The sequence below is a fragment of the Aquarana catesbeiana genome, linkage group LG06 (genome assembly GCF_042186555.1).
Source record: "Aquarana catesbeiana isolate 2022-GZ linkage group LG06, ASM4218655v1, whole genome shotgun sequence".
Taxonomy (NCBI): Eukaryota; Metazoa; Chordata; class Amphibia; order Anura; family Ranidae; genus Aquarana; species Aquarana catesbeiana.
Genome location: NC_133329.1, coordinates 300,875,258 through 300,900,027, shown reverse-complemented (window position 1 = coordinate 300,900,027; position 24,770 = coordinate 300,875,258). Strand labels below are relative to the sequence as shown.

General features: G+C 39.8%; 1 protein-coding gene across 2 annotated transcripts in view; it reads left to right on the top strand.

The window, feature by feature from the left end:
* ERBB4 (erb-b2 receptor tyrosine kinase 4) overlaps positions 1–24,770 on the top strand; it is a 1,370,802-nt gene that overhangs the window by 674,725 nt on the left and 671,307 nt on the right. For both annotated transcript variants that reach the window (XM_073633560.1, XM_073633559.1), the window contains exon 3: positions 563–749. In XM_073633560.1, coding sequence (XP_073489661.1) covers positions 563–749 — 187 coding nt within the window. The remainder of the gene's footprint in view (positions 1–562; positions 750–24,770) is intronic.

Sequence of the window (24,770 nt, the reverse complement as noted above, 5' to 3'; positions counted from 1 at the left end):
TTGTAATTAGCTGTGGCCACAGCTGATCACATGGCACAGATAGGCCATGATTGACCTGGTCTGTACCATGTGATCACTGTGACCAATCACAGCTAGCAACACAACTGTATACAATGTATAGCTTGAAAGCCATTGTTTACAACTGTCATGTGATTTGCTGTGAAAGGTTACAGTGGTCACATGGTACCGGCAGCGGACTGATACAGTGATTAGTCATCGGTGTCCGGTGGACGCAGCCGGTGACAGATCGAGTCACTGCGCGGCTGTGTGGCGCAATCCAGGAGGACTTCATATGACGTCCACCCAGATTGACAAAAGTATTGTGCAGGCGCCATCGGCCCCATAGGCCGGGTGGGAACATGTTAATGGTATGTGAGACGTGGGTGTCCTTGTAAGTGTAAATGGGGCCCTGTCACAGATTATGGCATCTTTAGGAGTGCCTAAGAATTGTAATAATTGTATGTGTTTATTTATTTACAGATCAATATAAAAAAATTGTTAGACCTGTGAAAATGTGGAGTGCAGGACAGTCAGTTGACTCATATTTCCTTTGTTTTTGCAGTCCATCCGAGAAGTGACAGGGTATGTCCTTGTGGCTCTTAACCAGTTTGAATATCTCCCACTTGAAAATCTGCGCATCATTCGTGGAACCAAACTGTACGAGGATCGTTACGCACTGTTCATCTTCTTGAACTACTTAAAGGATGGAAAATACGGACTTCGTGAGCTTGGACTGAGAAACTTGACAGGTGAGTTGCGTGTATTCTTTATGCATAAATTGAAATATTTGAGACTTTCAGCACAACACGCACTGGTTTGATACTTGTTATTAACATGAAATTCTTATTTTTGTAAAGATTTTAAACACTTGATTTGTATCAGTTACTCTGTAACAATATTCAGAAGTCAATTTCTGATAGCTTGGTTGCAACCAAACTCAATAATAGAATATATAACAGTGGGGTTGATTTACTAAAACTAGAAAGCAAAATCTGGTGCAGCTCTTTATAAAAATCAGCTTCCAGGTTTTTTTTGTCAAAGTTTAATTGAACAAGCTGAAGTTAGTAGCTGATTGGCTACCATGCAGAGCTGCACCAGATTTTACAATCTCCAGTTTTAGTAAATCAACCCCAGTATGTCTCAGGCCCAAAATTTTAAACCATGCTAAAAAAAAAGCCATGTCAATTCTTACATAGCTATTAGGAGGACTGGCCCTACTAGACTTCAGTTTTTACTACTTAGCTTTAGAGACATCCCATATTTTACACTAATGAACTGCTGAAGCCCCCCAGTGTATGTATATTATGGGCCCGACATTAATGCCCCCTTCCCTAGATCCTCTTCTTACTATTAATTGCAGGCATAAAGGTTACACAGGCCTACAGTCTTCCAACCTGACTCACTCGGGACATAGCTATGTCCAAACTAGATAGTTTGGGGGTTATTAGTCACATTCAGTTTTGCAGAATGGAACCTTGCTATAGTAGAACTATAGGCAAAACTTCTTCATTTTGGATAGCGCAAGGGAGGGTTATATCCCCTGTCAGATTTTTTTTTCACCATCTGTGTCCCATTGGAAAGATTTCCCTTCATGTCCTGTCCCATCGCCAAACAAGAAGTAAGATGAAATCCCTGCAAATAAAGGGAATCTCCCAAGGTCACCAGAACTGGTGTCCCCATTGGACGATTTCCCTCTATCACTTTTCTGGGGGCAACCAAAAATTTGGGATTTTCTTTTAGTCTCACGTCCAATGATAAGGGTAAACAGGACAGATAGAGAGGGTGAATCTCTGTAACGGGGGCACAGACAGCAATAAAAACTGACAAGCATTTTAATCCCTCCCCACTCTATCCAAAATCCATGGTACTCATTTAGCTCAGATGTTAATTGGTGGGCAACTCAGATTAGATTTGAAAAAGGAATTTAATAAGCTGAATTCTATCTATTTCCAAAACCTTCAGCTTAGACATGTAGTCATCATTCAATATGAACCTGTACAATCTGTGTCTGCAGATCATGGTGTGTCTGCCGCTACGGGCAGTAACTAAGATGTATTATTTTTTGGAGTATTTTGTCTTCTTGACGGACTTTCCTCCCCACTTATTGGAAGAAACATCGCAAAAATCCAGCAGTGAAAGACACATTTAATACTCAGATGCATTATGACCATTTTGTAACTGAGAGTTCATGCTTCAGTAGTGAAGCAAGAGCCCAAATGTTATGCATGTGGTTTTTATCTTTGCTTTGTTTCTTCTTTTTAAATGCTGTTTGGCTTTCCTTGTACAAAAGAAATCATTATTTTTGGTGTGTGAGATTTTGCTTTTAAGGAATGCCTTTTAGATTTTGTAGCACTATTGCATAAGCTGGAATTCAATGCTGGGAGCACTGAACTGGAAACTTCAGTATCAAAAAGTTTTTTATTTAAAAAAAAAGTAAATAATGCCTTTTGATGTAAATCTGATGTCAATCACGTTATCCAGCAATGTAGTATATCCAGTCACCTGATGATGTTCACCTGCACTTTCCTGCCGTCAAATGACAGATCCCAGGCAAGTTGCTGCATTTAAACAAACCGGCTGGGGATCTTGGGTGATGTAATTGACCAAATATGATCTTGACCATATTTAGTTAATGACATCATCCAAGAACACAGCTTGATAGTTTACAAGGCAGTAGTTTGAGGCAGTAGTGGTACAGCTGCAAATTGACAGATTTCTGTCTGCAAACAACAGCCATGATTTGGGCGGACAAATATGTCTAGTTTGTTCACTCATTTGTTGAAAAGCACACAGTCTGGGTTTGGGTTGAATTCATGTTTGACCTGAACCCAAGGCTCATCTCTAGTGACCGCTATTACCGGTAGTGAAAGTGGGAAAAATCCATACATTTTAATTGTTACTGAAATAGGGAAAAAGGGGAAATCTTCCCTTTGGGATGCTTGTTGTGGTGATAACTAAGAGAGGAGTACCCTCACTTCTGACAGAATTCCTCTCATTTTCTCACTTCTTGTTCTGTCTGTGGGACAGAAAGTGAAGGAAAATCCCCTTATTGGGAAACATACAACAATACTTAACATAGGCTTTAATTCTTCTCTGCTTTATTCAAAACGTTAAAAAAAGTGTGGATTTAGATACATGTTAATGAAAAGTTTTGTATTATGTATGTTTTTGTTTTCCCATACTGTACATAGATTACATAATATATTACAAATTTACACTCCTGAGTTTCAATGTTTTAATTGCAACTGTTTTCTTTTAGTGGTGATGCTAATTGAAAGCAAAACTTCAGCTATCTTTAACATCCCCTCAGGTGTACTATATATATTGAAGGATTAAAGCAATGTCTATTGACAAACTGTGCATGCTCCTGTTCTGGTCTAAATTTTTCAACATAAGAGTCCAATGGGAGTTTCCACAGAGACTGAAGTCATCAATCCAATAGTTTTGTTTTAAAATAGAATAGCGTGCCCCATCGTCCTTTAGTACTCTAGGGCTGTTGGATGCATGCCTAAAGCATGCTGATAAAAAATACTGCAAGAAGATAAATGTATTAATCATCTCCGAGTAGCCAAATATACTATTAAAAGCTATTGGTTGCTGTATGGTACAGTGCACAGCTTGTGTTGTAAAATACGCCCTTAATTTTTTTTTTTTTTAATTATTTTAGTTCTCTAAAATTATGCTTTTTTTATGGTCTATCCTATTGGTTCCCCTCTATATTAAAACCTAAGACAACAGGTCATTCACACATAACTCAACTATATACCTATGAGTTAGACAATCGGGATGATTCTATCGATTGTACCTCTTCCCAGGCCACATGGTTGGATCTTGGCCCTGGACTAAAAATATACTTACCCTTACTATACCACAGATAACCATTCTTTTAATTTACAGGATACCCTGTCTCCTCTAAAACTGAGTTCCGAATTCAAATTACATGGTTTAAGTTTTTTTTTAATTCTTATTCGTTTTGTTATATATATTTATCTTACTCTGAGATATATCTCTTAAATTACATTTGAGTTATATAACTAAACGAAAATATATATTTTCTGAATAGCTATTGAGAAGCCATGTTTTCCATACTTATAGAGAAATATAAACCTTAGCGCCTTTGGATAAAATAACTGATATTTAAACTCCAGCTGCAGTAAAAAAAATTGCTAATAAGCAAATGGCAAAGAAGCAAAGTAGGAATGTAAAAACAGTTTTGCTGCGCTTAAGGTTGATCAAATTCATGTAAAACATGCATAACACGCAAAAAAACGCAAAAAAAATGCAGAACATACAGAGGGTTAATAAAGTCCCATTAGGTGATGAAATAAAGTGCTCGTGCTTAAATTGACATCTCCTGTGCAATGGTGTTCAGACTGGGTGCCCCACATAGATGTACACTCATCCTGGATGTTGACCAACTATCGCTAGTATGGTCTTTAGGCATGTGGAGCCTGTTGAAATGACGTCTCTTGCAAGAGTGCACCTCATAAGTATAGATGGAAATGACAAAGGATAACCTTCATTGCGCAATGCTGTAAAACCAGAATTATTGAATAAACAGATTAAAATAGTTCCACTCACATTTAAAAGTGCCTTATAGTCCTGGCACCCGGTGTGTGTAGCAGGTGATTGTTAAGGGTAATTGGCCTTGATAAGAAAAGCCGCCGTTTGCGGCGTGGTGCTCGATTCTTGGGTAGTTTTGTATGGGTCGGAAGTAACGCAATGACGCGGTGTAACCTTCGACGTTTTGGCTTATCACAAAGCCATCATCAGGAAGTGCCTTATACCCAGAGCTTTTTTTCAGCGGGAACGTGGGGGAACGCAGTTCCGGCACCTCCAGCACCAAATATATGTAATATCAAGGGATGTGCTGGAGGGTCTATTAATGCTGTCTGCTGGGGGATTTATGGTCACTGGTGGGGATCTGTTTTTGTGTGAGGGTCTATTATTGCTTGTGGGGGATATGTTGTTGCTGGGGGGGTCTTATGGTGCTTGTAGGGATCTACTGTTGAGGGAGTGGTCTGTTATTCCTGGCTGCTGGAGGGTCTATTAATGCTGACCGCTGGGAGATCTGTTGATGCTGCTGGGGGGGAGTGTTGTCTAATGTTGCTGGGGTGGATCTTTTGTTGCTGAGGGTGGTATTTTGTTGTGGATGGTCCATTGTGTCTGTGTGGGGGGGTCTATTGTTGTGTGGAGAACTATTGTTGCTGGGGTGGGGTCTATTGTTGCTGGGGGGAACAATTGTTACTGGGGTGGGGACCATTGTTACTAGGGGAGTATATTGTTGCTGGGGTCTATTGTTGCTGGGGGTAACTATTGTTATTGGGGTGGGGACCAATGTTGCTAGGGGAGTCTATTTTTGCTGGGGTGGGGTCTATTATTGCTGGGAGGGGAATTTTTGTTGCTTGGGAGGACCTATTGTTGTTGGGGGGGAGTCTATTATTGGTGGGAGGGGAATCTATTATTGCTTGGGAGGATCTATTGTTGCTGGCTCCAGTGCATCTATTTTTACTACTTTTCTTGTTATTAGACAAGAACAAATTCCATACAAATTATTTAGCAAATGATGCTTGGGGCAGTACCGGGAGGTGGGTAGGGGGTGGAATCAAGGGATGGTGCTTGGAGGAGGGTAGGGGGCGGAGACAAGGGGGGGGGACTCAGAAGGGGGGAGTTCCTGCACCTATTCTCTGAGAAAAAAAGCCCTGCTTATACCTCTTGTATTCTTACAAAATGTTGTCTGATTTCTTATACTGTATTATTCTCAATAAAATATTTGAATAGGAAAACAAGCTCTTAAATGTTACTATTGGTACATACTGTAGATAGCATTACAAGTATATCAAGGTATATTTTTAATTATTCTGTTAAAGGGAAAATATAGTGAATTTTTGTGATCACATAATTAGAGTAATTTGGGCAGAAGTTTACCATAAAGTGACACTTAACCCAGATATCTGCCCCGGTATAGGTAGGTAAGACACACAAACAGCCATATGTGTATATGCACAGGGCTTTAAAAATAATGTCATCTGTACATTTTTCTTTTTCCCCTAGTTCATGTCATCCCTGTCCTTATTTTCATTGCGGCATTGCTTGGGATGGGGTAAAGCTACACAACAGCGACTCACATGTTCTGTGACATCACTTCTGCTAATCCACACCCTCCCTTCCAGGCCACTCAGAACAGAGTGCAATGTCAGTTAGGAATGTGCTCCACCCCCTAGGAGGAGCAGATGCTTGACTGACAGCAGACTCTACTTTAAACGTTATGAAAGGGAAGGAATTGTAATAGCTAGGATCCCAGCAGGGTCAAAAAATGAGTTTAACAGGACAAATATAAAAAAGTCTGTGAGTACTCATAGGATACACAATCCTTTAACTATTACATGCCCTTCCTTCCATAACATTCAAAGTGGAGTCTGCTGTCAGTCAAGCATCTGCTCCTCCTAGGGGGTGAAGCACACGCCTGACTGACAGTGCACTCAGTTCTGAATGGCCTGCAATGGAGGGCATGGGTTAGCTGATGGCACATGACATGTGATGCCCTGTGGTTTAACTCTGCCCCCAACCCAGGTTGTGCTGGGAGAATGAGAACAGCAATCACGTGACCTAGTAAGTAAGCTGTGTATAGTAATACATGGCTTACTTTTTTAGTAAGTGGGAGCATGCACACTGTGGTGACAACACTGCAGAGGCTGTATGAGCCACCGGGAAGGAGGAAGCCCTAGTAATGGCAAGATCACCAGGTACTTTTTTTGGGGGGGGGGGAGTCATTTATTTTAAAAACTAAGTGCACTGATAATTAATAAATGTAATCAGGAAGGTTTATATATATTTTTTGGGGGTGGTTTAGTGTCATTTTAATGTAAACAATGGACCCATGTACAGCTTATACTTACCTAGACTTGGCTCCACTGCTTCTCCATTTGCTCTAGGGAGTGCGGAGTAGAAGTCGGATGTAACCTCCAAGTTTTTCTGGTCCAATTTTAAAGAGCGCTATGGACTCTTCGTTTGCCCCCACTTGACAAAGCTCAGGTATAGCAATTGGCTGCTTGGGTACCCAGTGCTGTATCTTGAGCTACCTAGTTTCCCCCATCAAATGTTAAGGAGGAGACTGCGGAGTTACATTTACCGTAAATAACCAAGTTTGTACTGTGTTTTCAGATCTCATTATTAGTTGTAAACTAGATTTCAACTCTCTGTCCTAACAAAGTGCTAAAGATCTCAAGGTTTGGATTCTGCATTGTATGATTTTTGAGGGGACACTGCTCCTCTTTGTCCCTCTGATATTGTTCAGAATAGTTTGCAATCCTGTGTATAATACTGCTCCAAATAAACAACTAAAAAGGTAAGAAATATATATTTTCAGGTATGCTGTGTGAATGAGAATGCATCACTAATATATAGTGGGGGTTCTCAAATTGACTTTAAAAATGAAAATACACAAGTTCCAAAATTCTAAATCCAATTTTTTTTTCATTTTAGGTTGAGTAGGTTGAGTGACTAAAAGAACCTGTCAGTTTAACAACTTGCCGACCAGCCGCCGTCATTACACGGCAGCAGGTCGGCTCTCCTGCGCAAATCCAGAAATTAAATGAGATGATGTGGGATCCTCTGCTCAAAGAGGGGCTTAAACCAGAGTGCTTGTGTCTCATTACCTTCAGGAAGAGAAGAGCCCCAGATGCTGGCTAAATGCTGATGCAAGTAGAAGAGAACAAGAAGATCTGACGCATTTCGCACTTACACCAAGTGCTTACTCATGAGTAAGCACTTGGTGTAAATGCGAAATGCGTCAGTTATTTTTGTACCACCCCACAGTCGTGTTGTGTACCCCATGATCCTGTATTTTGAATAAAAAGACCGATTTATCCATTCCGGTGTGTGGCTGTCCAGGTCTTCTTGTTCTCTTCTCCTGCACAAATCGCCGTAGCTGCGCGTGGTTCCAGCGGACTCAATGTCTGCCAGCGACCCGCGATCGCCTAGTACAGAGGCAGAATTCGGATCTGCCTTTGTAAACAAGGTGGATCCCCATTCTGACTGATGACATGACAGAGATCTACTTGATCGACTCCTAGTGTTAACCCCTTCCCTGCCAGTGTAATTTTTACATTAATCACTGTATTTTTATAGCACCGATCAATCCAATAATGTCACTGGTCCCTAAAAAGTGTAATTTGGGGTTAGATTTGTCCGCCGCAATGCCGCAGTCCCGCAAAAAATTGCAGATTGCCGCCAATACTAGTAAAAACAAAAAATAAATGAAAGTCCCTAAAGCTATCTCATAGTTAGTAGACGCGATAAGTTTTGTGCAAATCAATCAATATACGCCTCTTAAGATTGTTTTTACCAAAAATATGTAGAAGAATATATATTGGTCTAAACTGGTGAATACATTAGTTTTTTATATTTTTTTTGGATATGTATTATAGCAAAAAGTTAAATAAATTGTTTTTTTTTCCCCCAAAATTGACGCTCTTTGTTTATAGCGCAGAAAATAAAAACCGCAGAGATGATCAAATACCACCTAAAGAAAGCTCTATTTGTGGGAAAAAAAGGACGTCACTTTTATTTGGATGCAGTGTCACACGACTGCGCAATTGTCAGTTAAAGCGACGCAGTGCCGTATCGCAAAAAATGGCCTAGTCATTAAGGGGGCCAATCCTTCTGGGGCTGAAGTGGTTCATTTACATCTGTATCCAGTTTGGGAGATTTCTCCTTCCTGCCTAAGGACACAACAGGAAGTGGAAAGGAAATCTCTGTAAAGGAAGTAAAATCTCCTTTTTGAGATTTTCCGTACAGTTGACAATGATCATCAAGACAAATAGAGAGCGTGAATCTCTCCAGAGGCGGCACTACAATTTAGATAGGGGCTCTACTCCTTCCTCACCCCAAAATTAAAAAAAAAAAACGTTTTGACATTAGATACACTTGATAACCATAGAGAAAAGATATCAGCCAAACAGAAAGTGCACTATTTGCTACGGGTCAGCCGATTCAGAGATTTGTGAGAAGAAGCTGTAAAGCTCAACCATAGTGTAGTACCGCAAAGCAAAAATCAGTCTGTATACGTAAGAATAATATACTTTATACAGAAACAAGGTTTATAAACCTATATACCATTATTTACATCAAGCAGATTTGTTTTACATCTCCTAAAAAACATTGAAAAGATTATACATTCCCTGCTTTTTTTTTTTTTTTTTTTTTTAGAAAAGACAGATTACATGTTATGAAAATGAGACTGTCTTACCAGTTTGATTATTCCTGTTTAGTGATGGTCTACAGGCCAGCAACAAAGCCATTATCAAGTGGCCGCATTGCATCATGGAGACTCATTTTAAGAGCAACTTATGGTAGTTCAGATTACTTTTAAAACAATTTAAAAGTTCTAATGCAAATAAGCAGGGGTTGAATTTTAGAAACATGTATTTCTCTAGAATCCCAGTGACTAGCTTTGTCCTAGTAATATATAACATTATGTAATAACTTCTATGTATTTGTAAGTACACAGCATAATGGTAACCTTTTAAACGTCATTTAAAAGTCCATTTATTTCAGCGGTATGAGTGCATTTTATAAGGATATTTATTTTAAAGTTGGGTTTAAAAGTAAGAAATGTAACATTCATTGGTTCAAAGGAAATGTATTACAAAAATGAACACAAACTTGCATTACAAATGTAACCTTGGGCCCAGTTACATCATACATGTTTTGTGCATTGAGGCATGTTGCAGCATCCTGCACTAGACCACCTATTCAAAATGAAAAGGCTGCAACGCAAAAATGATGCGGCTTGCATTTTTAGCAGCACACTTAACAGGTCGCTGTGCCTTGTGCGACGGTGTGTTGTGTTTTGCATGAAGTGTCAATGTGATGTGCCTAGTGCAGTAGTGCAGGGGGACAAATGCCAGGGTAAAAATCAGGGTAAAACTGTTTTTTTTTTTTTTTTTTTAAACAATAAAAATGTGTGATTCTGTTTGATTTGCAGTGCTTTGCAAAATGAATTATTCTCTCATGAGAGTTCAATTGTACTTTATGTATAAAACAGCAAATAACATAAAAACACAAAGCTGTATCTGGAAATCAAAGATCAATCAAAGCAAGTAGCAAAATGCATAGTTGAAATATGCATATGGGGCTGTTTTACCACCTAAGGAATCGGTCATTCTGTCCAGCCAGTACGGTGATTCAGATACCCTTACCAGACAGTACAGCTTGGTCAAAGACACATCTCCAGTCTTCTGATTGGACAGTGAATGAGCAGCAGTAATGCGTCATCACAATGCTTACTTTACTCTTGCCTCCTGGTAGTGGTGTTGATTTACTAAAGGCAAATAATCTGTGCACTTTGCAAGATGCTGTTACGCTTAGCAAATGAAGAGAAGCTCTGCTGATATCCATCATCCAACCAGGTACAAGAAAAAAATGCTGTTATTTTTATTGAGTGTGATTGGGTATTCTTTGCACAGTGAAGCTTAATTTACTAAGCTCTGGAGCAACTGTTTTTGCAGAGTACAGCTGCACTTGCAATGTGCACATTCTATTTGCCTTTAGTAAATCAACCCCAATGCGGTTCCAAGTACAGTGCAGAAGAAGGGTCTAACTCATAGGGGTTGATTTACTAAAGGCAAATGGACTGTGCACCCTGCAAATGCAGTTACTCCAGAGCTTAGTAAATGAGGTAAAGCTTCAGTTCACAAAGAATACCCAATCATATGCAAGGGAAAAAAAAAAAATGAATTTTTGCTTGCACATGAAGCAGAGCTTCCCCTCATTTACTAAGCTCTGGAGCAACTGCAGTCTATTTGCCCTTAGTAAATCAACCCCATAATGCTGACTTCCCTAATTGAGAGCCCGTTCACACTGCCCACACACTAAACCAAATTAGTTTAATGTGTCCATTTTGGATGCAGTGAGCTGGTGTTAGGGGGTGGTGTGCATTTTATGGACTTGTGCATCACAGAGTTCCTTTTACTTTTTTTTTGGTCAACTTTTTTTGAAGTGAACATCATCCAATCATGTGCAGGCAACAATGCCGTTTTTTTTAAATTTCCTTTTACGTGATTGGGTATTCTTTTCAAAGTGAAGGTTTACCTCATTTACTAAGCACTGGAGTAACTGCACTTGCAGAGTGCAACTGCACTTTGTGAAGTGCACAGTCTATTTGCGTTTAGTAAACCAACCCATACGCGTGAATGGGCCCTCAGTCTGAAAACTGGTCTGCAGGCCATTGCATAGTTCAGAAATATTCAGATACTTTATTTACTATACTTTAATCTATTTAGGCTTCCTTTCACACTTGTGTGTTGTGGTAAAATGCAAGTTTTACGGCACATTGCTGCAACACACAGTAATACACAGCACGCTGTGTGCTGTGTTGGTGTGCCAATGGGTGAATTAGGTAAGTAAAGTAGGTGCCAAACAAACCTGTGCTTCATCTCAATGCAAATCACATACCATGTGCTGCGTTAAAAAAAGATCTACACGTTCCATTTTTTTTCTATTAGCGTTAACACAACTTAGATTAGCAAACAAAATAATGTACATGATTATATGTGTAGTAGCACACACACGGTTTAAAGGTGATCTCATTTTTCTTTTTTTTTTTTAAATCTAAATTTACTAGTGTTTTTTCTATATCTATCTGGACGTCATCTTTATATTAAACATCAAATATCTCAATTTCTGCTAAAAAATGGGAGCTTTTGTATGCTTATTTGTGAATAGTATTAAAGGCTCTTTTGCATAAAATGATTTATGAGATTTTAGACTTTCTTTGTCCTTTAATGGTACAGGACAGAAAATTACTCTCTTTCTTCAGTGCCATTCCACTTTTTAAGCAGCTGTATTTTGCAAACTAAATTAATTTTATAAATGATCCGAGCCAACATTTTGTGACAGCAGAAAAGGATAAGGGAAATGGCACTTAAACAGTAACTTTAACCATTATACTCTCATAACTACAGCTACCAGTGCACAGAAACTCAATAGCCAGTATAGATTTGTCCTTCAGTTCTTGTATTGGCACATGAGTTGCTATGGACTTCACATTGATATTTGATATTCTGGAAATTGACTGGTACCTGAAGCACTTTTTCTTTTTCATGTAATAATGCTCAGTGGGACTTGCATTAGGATTTGACAGCCAGCAACTGATGGCACCAAAGAATTTTACTGGATATAATGTACCAAAACATTTCGCAATGTTAACTGCTTGTTATACTTTATGTGCGGAGCAGGTTAACAAAAGTCTTTTATGGTGGATATGCAGCAGAATTTATGATAGATATACTAAAATCGCCCCACAAACATGCATTCACTTTAAACATCCAATCACATTAAAGAGAATTTTTCAAACATATTACGTCTTAACTGGTAGGATGATTGATATGATCAGGATGTCACTGGACAAGCATCAATATTGCTCATTTAGTAAATCACCCTTTTATTGTCTTTGTTTTGTTTTTTTTGTGAATGTATTCATAAAAAACACAGAAATAAAGCAAAAGGAGGTGCAAGCATGGCTTAGAGCAGGGGTAGGCAACCTTAGAGAGGTGGAGATCTACCTGAACAACACGGGAGAAGTCAAAGATCACTGGTCACAGTGCCGCCTCCTCACACCTGATTTAAACCTCTAATTGCAGGACTACTGTGTTGCAAATGAGTGCATTGCATGGCAATCATGGGTTTAAATCAGATGTTGAGAAGGCAACATATCGCCTCCTCACCACCTATCCATACACACTGAAGATCTCTTTTTTCTTGCTGCTGGTGCCACTCTGGAGACCTCTAGCCTGGATAAGAGGTGGAGTGCAGATGGTATCACTCCGCATGGGACAGGAGCCAGCACTACAGAGGAGGCATTGGCTTATGCGGCTCTTACTCCCTTCTACAGCTCTAACTTTACAAGTAGTCCCTCTGCATTACACTCCATTTGATGCTCTGGAATAGCAGGTCAGCAAACCCAGATCTACCAGCCACCTGTCCGCAATCTACTGGCCAACTTTTTTCCATACAACCACCACAACCCACAGTGAAACTTACTGCAAACACTGAAAACAATGGTATCAGGGATGAACAAAAGTAAATAAAAAGTGGTAAATATTATGAAACAGTCATGTGTAGACATTCAAGTATTTACCATACCATAACAGTAATCAAGGTTTAAAACAAGCCATCACTGACCTCTGTAGCTGCAGGCACCATGAACCAATTCATCCTCAAATTCACAGCAGAAGCTCAGAAGTTTTCCAAGTCTTTTTTTAAGCAGTGCAGCTCACCGTTCAGTATATTATAAAGCATCACTTCCAGTGTTGAATCCAAACTTGTAGGTAATACTGATACATAAATCCAAAAGGCATATCTGAAGGCACTTCCCTCAAATCAGAACCTTACATATGGCTTTTGGATTTTTGTAGCGCTGTTATACACAAGTTAGGATTCAACACTGGAAGCGCTGCCTGACAATATGCAACATTTTTCTAAAAACTGTGCTTTTTTCTAACAGTTTGCTGCTTCTGATTCTTAATTGCAATTCCCTAATAAAGATTTGCACTAATTTAAAGCCCATCTCCGATCAAAAATAATAGTGCAATAATATTGTAATAGTAATAATAACTGTATTGTATTGCCCTGGTATGAGAGTTCCTGTAAAATAATTATGTTGTTGTATGAATTGGCCTAAACCCCCTGTGAAGTTGATTATTTCTGGTTGGAGGTGAGTTACCCATATTTTTCAGCGTATAACACGCACAGGCATATAACACACACAGGAGTATAACACGCACATTCATTTTAAGAGGGAAATTTCAGGAAAAAAACTTAAATTTTAAATAAGGAACTTTGAAGCAAAATAAGGGTCAGTGCCCATCTGCAGCCTCACCATTGCCATCAATGCAGCCTGATCAAGGCACATCTACAGCCTCACAAGTGCCATCAATACAGCCTCACAAGTGCCATCAATGCAGCAGCCTCACCATTGCCATCAATGCAGCAGCCTCACCATTGCCATCAATGCAGCAGCCTCAACATTGCCATCAGTGCAGCCTGATCGATGCCCATCTGCAGCCTAAAAGGGACAGGGAGGGGTGCAGGATGAGCGCCGACAGATTACATACAGTGAGAATCTCCTATGATAGACAGAACAGTGGTCCAATGGCGGCCCAGGAGATGGGACTTCCTATTACAGAGGCCACCAAGTAAACAGGAGATTCTCACTGTATGTAATCTCACGGCGCTCGTCCCGCCCCCCTCCCTGTGCCCTCCGAGGCAGCTAAAATTGAAGTATTGGCGTATAGCTTACACCCAATTTTCAGGGTGAAAAAGTACATGTTATATGCAAATAAATTCAGTAAATCTTTCTATTTTATTATTCTTATCCACAGCTGTGGGTGTCCCTGCTGTCCAACACTTCTGGTGTATTAAATAGTGGGTTCCCCAGTGAGAGCTGTGGTTCCCTCTGACACCCCAACAGCTGGCATACCACTGCTGTGTCCTAAGGTAATGAAGCAGCCAGGAAGGGAGGGCATTAGGAAAATCTATTCCTATTTAACCCCTTATTAACCATTAGTTTATTACATTTAGCTTTAAATAACTTCTTCTTCCACTTCTACCCTTATCTTTTATTTTCCTGATGATTTTGATTTTCTATTTTTCCAATGATTAATATCAAACATTTTATTCATTGATATTAGTTTTGATAATTAATTTAGTAATGCATAAAGAAAGCACAACATTAATGAAAAAGCATTTATTACATTTCAAAAAATTTTTTAAATGCGTTGTACAATAAAATAATATAATCATTTTACCATCATGCAGCGGCTCACTATGCCTCCTGGGATGTGCACATCACATATACCAGGAGTCATAGTCCTTCATTGAAAAAGGTAAAGGGGAGTGGACCTAGCAGGATGTTATTGGGAGGCCCGATGGCTGAACCCAGAAGAGCCGACAGCCTCCTGATGAGGTCACACTCATACATGGCTGCGTGGGACCTGAGTGGTGGCTGCTAAGAAGAGGATCTTGGCAGGACAATGCTGGATCCACTGGTTGGGTGAGTATCTAAAGTGTAGTGAACCCGTAACAAGGTAAGCAGGGGTTACAAAAAGGGGGGTAATAACACAGTTATTAAGTAATAACACAGTTATTGCTAAGTAAATATTGTAAAAATTGCTCTGATCCATAGGCAATGTATAGGTGAAGGCTAAACTGGTTAAGGGCCTACGTGTGACAACATGTGTGATGTTGAGCATTCATTTGAATAGGCTGCCAAGGTACCAACTGACCATAAATGGGACTAGCACCTTTTTTTCTGATGCAGCATACCACAACACGCCATGCCTTACTGTGCATTGCGGTGCATTGCAACGCATGTACATCAGAGATGCATCGCCTTAGGGCTGGGGTGCCCTTAACAAATGAATAGAATGCATGTACTTTGATGTGTATTGCAGTTACTGATAGGTGTGAATAGGTCCTAATCACGTTATTGACATCAGTATTCTTTGTAAGTATAAGAAATGCAGTTGGAATTTTTCTTTATCTTATGATCATATTTATTTGATACCTTGTATTATCTGGGGACATATGATATGGACAAGATAAACTAGATATGTAGGGTCTTGTATGGTTGTAGGGATTATTTAATCCATTATTGCTTCATGTTTCAGTATGTCTGTATGTGCGAAATCTTCTATGTAGTTAAGCAGTGGGTGTGAGGCCTTGCCAATTATCAGGGGCCTTGATGTTTTCTATCAGATTAGCTGCAAACCTAGATGACCACGGGAGGCTGAGCTCAATACATGTCACGGGCTGAGTAAAAATAACCCTCAGCCTTCATCTCTGGTAAGTTTAATGGAGATCTTAGGATCAGTTCCAGTTTGTTTACAAGTCATCACAGGTCATAGAGGGACACACAGACAAGACCGGAATCCAAAGTAGTGTGTTCAGTGTGAGTTTTACAAATCAGTCATGTATAACAACTGCTCTTTGATTCCACAAAGCATATTAATTAGCTTTTCAACATTAGATGTTTATCGCAAAATGACCTACACAAATTATTTATCTTTAATTAGCAAAATAATTTTTAAAGTACTTTTACATAAACAGGAAAATAATGTAATTAAATCACAATCAATGATAAACTGGCCATACATGCTTAACCACTTGACCTCTGGAGGATTTACCCCCCTAATGACCAGAGCATTTTCTGTGATAGGGCACTGTGTTATTTTAACTGACAATTGCACGGTCATACACTGCTGTATGAAAATAAAATGTATATCTTTTTTCCCCACAAATAGAGCTTTCTTTTGGTGGTATTTGATCACCTCTGTGTTTTTTATCCTTTGCGCTTTAACCGCTTGCCGACCGCCGCACACAGATGTACGTCAGCAGAATGGCACAGGCAGGCAAATGGGCGTACCTGTACATCCCTTTAAATTTGCCGCCTATTGGGCGCACATGAGCCTGCGGGTCCTGGGAACTCGGTGTTCACCGGCGGCCCTCGATTGTGGTGTGGAGAAGTAGAACGGGGAGATGCCTTTGTAAACAAGGAATTTCCCCGTTTTGCCTAGTGACAAGACAGAGATCAGTGCTCTCTGTCATTGAGAGCAGTGATCGCTGTCATGTGAGTAAAAGCCCATCCCCCCACACTTAGAATACCTCCCTAGGACACACTTAACCCCTTGATCGCTCCCTAGTGTTTAACCCCTTTCCTGCCATTGTCATTTACACAGTAATCAGTGCGTTTTTATAGCACTGATCGCTGTATAAATGACAATGGTCCCAAAATGGTGTCAAAAGTGTCCGATGTGTCCGCCATAATGTCGTAGTCATGATAAAAATCACAGATCGCCGCCATTACTAATAAAAAAAAATAATAATAAAAATGCTATAAATCTATCCCCTATTTTGTAGACGTTATAACTTTTGCGCAAACCAATCAATATACGCTTATTGCAATTTTTTTACCAAAAATATGTAGAAGAATACATATCGGCCTAAACTGAGAAAGAAACATTTTTTTATATATTTTTGGGGGATATTTATTATAGCAAAAAGTAAAAAATATTGCTTTTTTTTCAAAATTGATGCTGTTTTTTTTTTTGTTTATAGCGCAAAAAATAAAAACAGCAGAGGTGATCAAATACCACCAAAAGAAAGCTCTATTTGTGGAAAAAAAAGGACATCAATTTTGTCTGGGTGCAACGTCGCACGACTGCGCAATTGTCAGTTAAAGCGACGCAGTGCCATATCGCAAAAAGTGCTCTGGTCAGGAAGGGGGTAAATCCTTTCGGGGCTGAAGTGGTTAAACCAAAAAAAACAACAATTTTGAAAATAAAAAACAATATTTTTTAATTTCTGCAATAAAACATATCCAATAAAAAAATGGAAAAAATCTAATTTCTTCATAAATTATGAACTAATCATTAGTTTCATGACTAATATGTATTCTGCTACATATTTTTGGTAAAAAAAAATCCCAATAAGCGTATATATTGATTGGTTTGCGCAAAAGTTATGGCATCTACAAACTATGGGATATTTGTATTCGTATTTACTTTTTACTAGTAATGGCGGTGATCAGCGACTTATAGACAAACTGCAATCCTGCGGCGGACATTCTGACATTTTTGATCCTTTTTGGGGATCAGTGACAGTAATACAGTGATCAGTGCTAAAAAAATATGCACTGTCACTATAATAATGACATTGGCTGGGAAGGGGTTAACATCAGGGGTAATCAAAGGGTTAACTGTGTGCCTAGCCAGTGTTTTACTATGAGGTGCTTTTACTAGGGGAAGAGATAGAATTTATTCCCTGCTTTGTAGGGACACAAATGCCATCCCTTCCCTCCTGTCAGAATGGCAATCTGCCTTGTTTACATAGGCAGTTCGCAGTTCTATCTTTTTGCCTGATGATCGGCAGGTGCCAGAGTACATTGGGTACACTGCACCTGCCGATCAGCTTCCTCTGTGTGTAATCACAGTGGTAGTGAGCCGTCAGCGGCGCGCATGCATGCCCCCTACCTGGAAGTGTCGGATCACTTATATATATATATATATATATATATATATATATATATACGTGATCTGGTGCACAGGTGTCACCCTGTAGCAGTAAACTGCTATGGAGTGGACCTAAAGTGAATAATCTGATTGTACAATCACTGTAAAATTTCCTTTATATTTATCAAAATTTAATGGGATGGCCTGCCTAAACAATACGTTCAATTTACAGGCCAACAGTTGTTGGTTGTTCTAAAAGAAAACATGCAATTAAATAGCTTTAGGTTTTATATATAGTTAAAAAAAATAGTCCAATCTCTAATTTATTTCTTGAATGTGCCCTTAATGTGTTGGGGGTGGGGGTTCTGGTTGGTAAGATACAGTATAATTAAAAATCCAATATTCCTGTGTTGGTTCTTTGCCTCCTCTGTACTTTATTCCTGACAGGTTTGATCCATACAAATTGGGATTAAACCTGACATTCCTACAAAACCTTCCATCATAAATGGGCTGTGCTTCTCCCCTTCAATGACTAGTAGGGATGGGCTTTATGTTCGGGTCGAACGTGAGTTCGGGTTGAACATCGGCTGTTCGCCCGTTCGCCGAATAGCGAACAATTTGGGGTGTTCGCGGCAAATTCGAAAGACGCGGAACACCCTTTAAAAGTCTATGGGAGAAATCAAAAGTGCTAATTTTATAGGCTTATATGCAAGTTATTGTCATAAAAACTGTTCAGGGACCCGGGTCCTGCCCCAGGGGACATGGATCAGTGCAAAAAAAAGTTTTAAAAATGGACGTTTTTTTGGGAGCAGTGATTTTAATAATGCTTAAAGTGAAACAATAAAAGTGAAATATTCCTTTAAATTTCATACCTGGTGGGTGTCTATAGTATGGCTGTAAAGTGGCACTTTTTTCCCGTGTTTAGAATAGTCTGACAGCAAAATGACATTTCTAAAGGGAAAAAAAAGTCATGAAGTAATAGCGGCTATAGTGAATTGTCGGCTATAGTGAATTGTCTATGGGAGAAATCAAAAGTGCTAATTTTAAGGGTTAATTTGCAAGTTATTGTCATAAAAAGTGTTTGAGGACCTGGTCCTGGTATGGAATTTGGGGGGACCCCCACGCATTTTTTTTTTAAATTTTGGTTCGGGGGTTGCCCTGTGGGGGTATCCCAGGCTGTTTTTATCAATGAACTTTTATGTGTATTGCCGGACCGACAATTCATTATAGCCGGCTCTAGCACTAGTACTTTTAAATTACTTTTTTTCCTTTAGAAATGTAATTTTTGCACTTGGACTGTTCTAAACATGAGAAACATGCGCCAATTTACAGGCATACTATAAACACCAGCTACGAAATTTAAAGGAATATTTCACTTTTATTGCTTCACTTTAAGCTTTAATAAAATCAATGCTCCCGAAAAAACGGCCATTTTTAAAATTGTTTTATGCACTGATACATGTCCCCTGGGGCAGGACCCAGGTCCCCAAACACTTTTTATGACAATAACTTGCATATCAACCCTTAAAATTAGCACTTTTGATTTCTCTCATAGACAATTCACTATAGCCGACAATTCACTATAGCCGCTATTACTTCATGACTTTTTTTTCCCTTTAGAAATGTCATTTTGCTCTCAGACTATTCTAAACACGGGAAAAAAGCGCCACTTTACAAGCATACTATAGACACCATCCAGGTACGAAATTTAAAGGAATATTTCACTTTTATTGTTTCACTTTAAACTTTAATAAAATCAATGCTCCCGAAAAAACGGCCATTTTTAAAACTGTTTTATGCACTGATACATGTCCCCTGTGGCAGGACCCAGGTCCCCAAACACTTTTTATGACAATAACTTGCATATAAGCCTTTAAAATGCGCACTTTTAAGTTTTCATGTTCGTGTCCCATAGTCTTTAATGGTGTTCGCATGTTCGAACAAAGTTTTTGCCTGTTCGCATGTTCTGGATGCGAATTGAACGGTAGGTGTTCGGCCCATCCCTAATGACTAGATAGTGCTGCTTATACAGTATGTATATCAGGAGCAGCACCAATAGCAGAAGACCTTCAAATGGAGATGCTGAGGATATCACAGTTTACATACCCCCAGCTTTGATTTTATGGGTTGCAAGAAATAACCATATATTGATAACTGACTCCAGTGGCTGTTGAGTTTGCCAAATATTCAGAATATTCATATTCAGGACTCTGCAGGTACAGATATATTGGTACAAATGTTTGCAATATATGTATTGCACTTTTGGGTAAAACTGGAGTTCTTCAATAAACAAATGTTCAACTGATAACTAAAGAAAAAAAGAAATATCCTCTTTTCTTTGTAGGCCAATCAAGAACTAATTCATGATATAGTTTTTCTGTCTTTTTAGCCATTTTGGCTCATTTTTATCACTGTTCTCACCTGCAACTTTCCCAAAACTATAGCAAAAGCACTGCACTTATAGAAACCAGTCAAGACTCAAGGAATTTGATTGTCATATGAATCTATTTTTGAGATCTGGAGAGTGATGCTTAAAGCGGAGTTCCACACAAAAATGGAACTTCCGCTTTTCGGAACCCTCCCCCCCTCCGGTGTCACATTTGGCACCTTTCAGGGGGGGGGTGCAGATACCTGTCTAAAACAGGTATTTGCACCCACTTCCGGCATAGACTCCCATGGGAGTCTATGCCTCTTCCCGTCTCCACCGCGCTGTCTGCTGGGAACACACAGCTCCCAGGAGAGAGCGGGGACCACTAGGGACGCGCAGCGCGACTCGCGCATGTGCAGTAGGGAACCGGGAAGTGAAGCCGCAATGCTTCACTTCCTGATTTGCTCACCTAGGATGGCGGCGGCAGCTGCCGAGAACCGAGCGGGTTCTCGGCGTCCCCTGCCAACATCGCTGGACCCTGGGACAGGTAAGTGGCCATGTATTAAAAGTCAGCAGCTGCAGTATTTGTAGCTGCTGGCTTTTAATATTTTTTTTTTTTGGCGGTGTGGGTGAACCCCCGCTTTAAAGTGTTTGTAAAGGCAAAAAAAATGCCATTGTCTCTTTAGTGCTTTGTCCAGTGCCCTGCATGCATTTTATATTATATATACTGTTCTTTCAGCCTGGAAAATTAAGATTGTTCATGGCAACCAAAAAGTGCCCCTTTACATCAAAAGTGGCTTTAGACCAGCTAGAAAACAGCGATAGTAGATTAGAACCCTTGCAGAATTGAGCGATAGTGAATTGTGGGGAAATACATTTTATTATTATTATATTATTATTTTTTATAATTATTTATAGTTATTTATTATATTATATAATTTATGATTTCGTGTTTCAAACTTTATCATACCCAGGATGTCTACTAGACTCTTGTTTGGACAGATTTAAGTGTGTTATTACTAAGAATTATAGGCCTGCAATATAAAACGCCCAATTTCTATGCAAAACAATTGTACAGCTTTGAGACGCAAAAATTTAACATAATAATAACGTCAGGGTGGCTACATTAGGTAATGCCCTTTCTCATATTTGCATTTTATTTACTACTGCCGATGCTCTAATATATCTGGTTGATCCTGCCTGTGCTGCTCCTCCTACAAGTAAACTGACCACGGTAGCATGGCAGTTGATCCAAGCTACCGTGGTCAGTTTAGGTCTTGTGTCATCACGCGAAAGATACAGGTGTGCTTGTATCTTTCCTGGTCAGTGTGAAGCCCCACCCATCACTGCTCTCGAATGGGGGGGGGTGACATTTGCTGACAGGTCTGATTGTGTTTCATTGCCATGGAAACACAGAAGCTCGGTGGCAACGTCACTTAGGGTTCTGACGTAATGACCCCAACACTGGACACGCCCATTGGCAGGTCCGTGCATCGCTGTGGAGTTGACAGCTATCACGTCACCTGCCGTTTGAAGCTGCACAACACAGCAGGCGCAAGTTTTTTGCACAAACAAAACTCACAGTGCAGTAAAGCTTCACGTTACAACCACTTTAAAGCAAATTGTACTAACTAAACTTACACTGAAATTCCACCTGGACTCCAACATGCACTGCAAGGAAACCCTGATATGCCATTTCTGAACTAGGGATGAGCCGAACACCCCTGATTCGGTTCGCACCAGAACATGCGAACAGGCAAAAAGTTTGAGCGAACATGCAAACCCTATTAAAGTCTATGGGACATGAACATGAAAAATCAAAAGTGATCATTTTAAAGGCTTACATGCAAGTTATTGCCATAAAAAGTGTATGGGGCCCGGGTACTGCCCTAGGGGACATGTATCAATGCAAAAAAAAGTTTTTAAAACAACCGTTTTTTCAGAAACATTGATTTAAATAATGCGTAAAGTGAAACAATAAAAATGAGATATTCCTTTAAATATCATGCCTGGGGGTCCCCTTAGTTTGCCTGTAAAATGGCACATCTGTGCAATGTGTCGAACAGTGCAGCAGAAAAATGACAAAATTTAATGCAAACTTGCTCGCGGTTGTAATGTTTTGCTGTCTCCCGGCAATATAGATGAAAAACCAAGGAAAAAATCAGTGTGGGTCAACCCCCCTGTCCATAGGGGAACTCCACGCCAAAATAAAAAAAAAAAAACTGTGTGGGGTCCCCCCCAAAATCCATACTAGGCCCTTTGCCTCTGGCATAAATTTTAAGGGGAACTCCACGCCCAAAAAAAAATAAATTGGCGTGGGGTCCAAAAAGGCCAGGAAAGGGGGGGGTAAACGAGAGGCCCCCCACCTCCTGAACCATACCAAGCCGCTTGCCCTCAACATAGGGAGGATGCTTTGGGGTTCCCCCCAAAGCACCTTGTCCCCCTCTTCCTGACAACCCTGGCCATTGGTTGTCGGGGTCTGTGGGTGGGGGAACTTATCGGAATATGGAAGCCCCCTTTAACAAGGGCCCCCCCAGATCCCGCCCCCCCCATGTGAATGGGTATCGGGTACATTGTACCCCTACCCATCCCCCCTGCACCTCTCTATCGACCATTAAATGCAATGGAAAGGAGAGTTAATAACAGAAGTGCAAATAACATACTGAATTTTTTTTTTATTAAAACATAAAATTATAGAATTATTGTTTTTTACAGACATAACTCAGGATAGCTGATGCTAGAATATATTACATAAACTAGCACAGGGTTACTTCTTCTAGTGCCATATGTGCAATGATCAATTCTCCAAAAACAGAAGTAGCAGGATGACATAAATTTATATTATCCAGCTAAATGTAATCTTATCCATACAATGGATTAAAAATTATTAAATATTATTGTTTACCAGGAAATCACACCCAATCAGTTCAAGGAGACATTTCTATTTTGTAATGTCACTATAATCTGATTGGGTAAATATAAATGTGTTGGGCTGGTGAGCTTTTCGTAAATCATCTGCTGCTGACTTCAGCTTCTCTAGGAAAAAGAAAAAACATAAGGATTGACCAGGAGAATATCATGGGAATTGGTTTTATTTGTTTAAAAATGCAGTGATATAGGTAGTGGTGATCTAATCAGGAGAACTGCTGATTTATCAGGTTATAATTTATCTGATTGTTTCCATGTGGATCTGTTGATCTGTGGATAAACAGGCAGTTTAGAAGTCCAGAAGATCACACTTCATGGATAGGGATTGGAAGAATTTACGCATATATTCATAAGAATAAAAACAATAGTATTCATGTTTTGCAAATGTGTCTGGTTTTTAAGATGATTTACTTATAACCCATAACAGTTAAAAGGCAGACTGTACCAGGAGGAAAATTCTAAGCCCATAATAAACTAATTTTGGATGGGCTAAACTGGTTTACTGCAGACCATAGCTAATCTTTAAAGGGAGAAGAAGTAGTAATTTGCTAAACTATTGCTGCACAGTCCGTTGACAGTAATTTGGAATAGTGAATATGTTCACGGATATAGAATAGCCATATTGGGCACGGATGGGTAATCATGTGGGAGGGAGGGAAGGGGGGATGGATATGGGAGCACGGTGTAGGAAGGGAATAGTAGAAACAGAGAGGTAGCTCCCCCTGATTCTTCCCCCTAAAATCATCATAAATAGTTTATATACGTATGTCTCTGGCTTGGTTTTTGTTTAATTTTGGTTTTTTTTTGGTTTACTTCACTAACACAGGAAGTGAGGGGTGGTTGATGAAGTGGGTGAGATGGGGGGGTACTTAGAAGAGGGATGCCTCCACCTCTCACATGTCTCTTGTCTCCTTTATTGGGGAAAAAATATGATATGCAGTATATTGTTGTAAGAAAAAGCTCCTAGGGGATACACATGTTTTTTATATGTTTGTAACTATATTTATATTGTGGTATCTACGAAACCCATACGGCTTTCTATTATTTTTTCTTTGCTTATTCTATGAATATTGTTTGGGTTTATAATTGTGTTGTATTGTTGTTGTTACTCTTTAACCACTTGCTGACCAGCTCATGTACATTTACAGAGGCAGGTTAGCTCTACCTGTACATCTGTCCGTGTGAGGAGGATAGCGGGTGCCCGCCGCACACCGTGGGAGTGTGCCCGCGGGTCCCGCCGACCCAGTGTCTGCCAGTGACCCACGATCACTGTATACAGAGGCAGAACAAGGAACTGTCTATGTAAACAAGGCGATTCCCCATTCTGCCTAATGTCACGTCAGAGATCGTCTGTTCTCAGTGATCGGGAACAGTGATCTCTGTGATGTGCCAGTGAGCCCATCCCCCCTCCAGTTAGAACACACTTAACCCCTTGATCGCCCCCTACTGTTAACCCCTTCCAT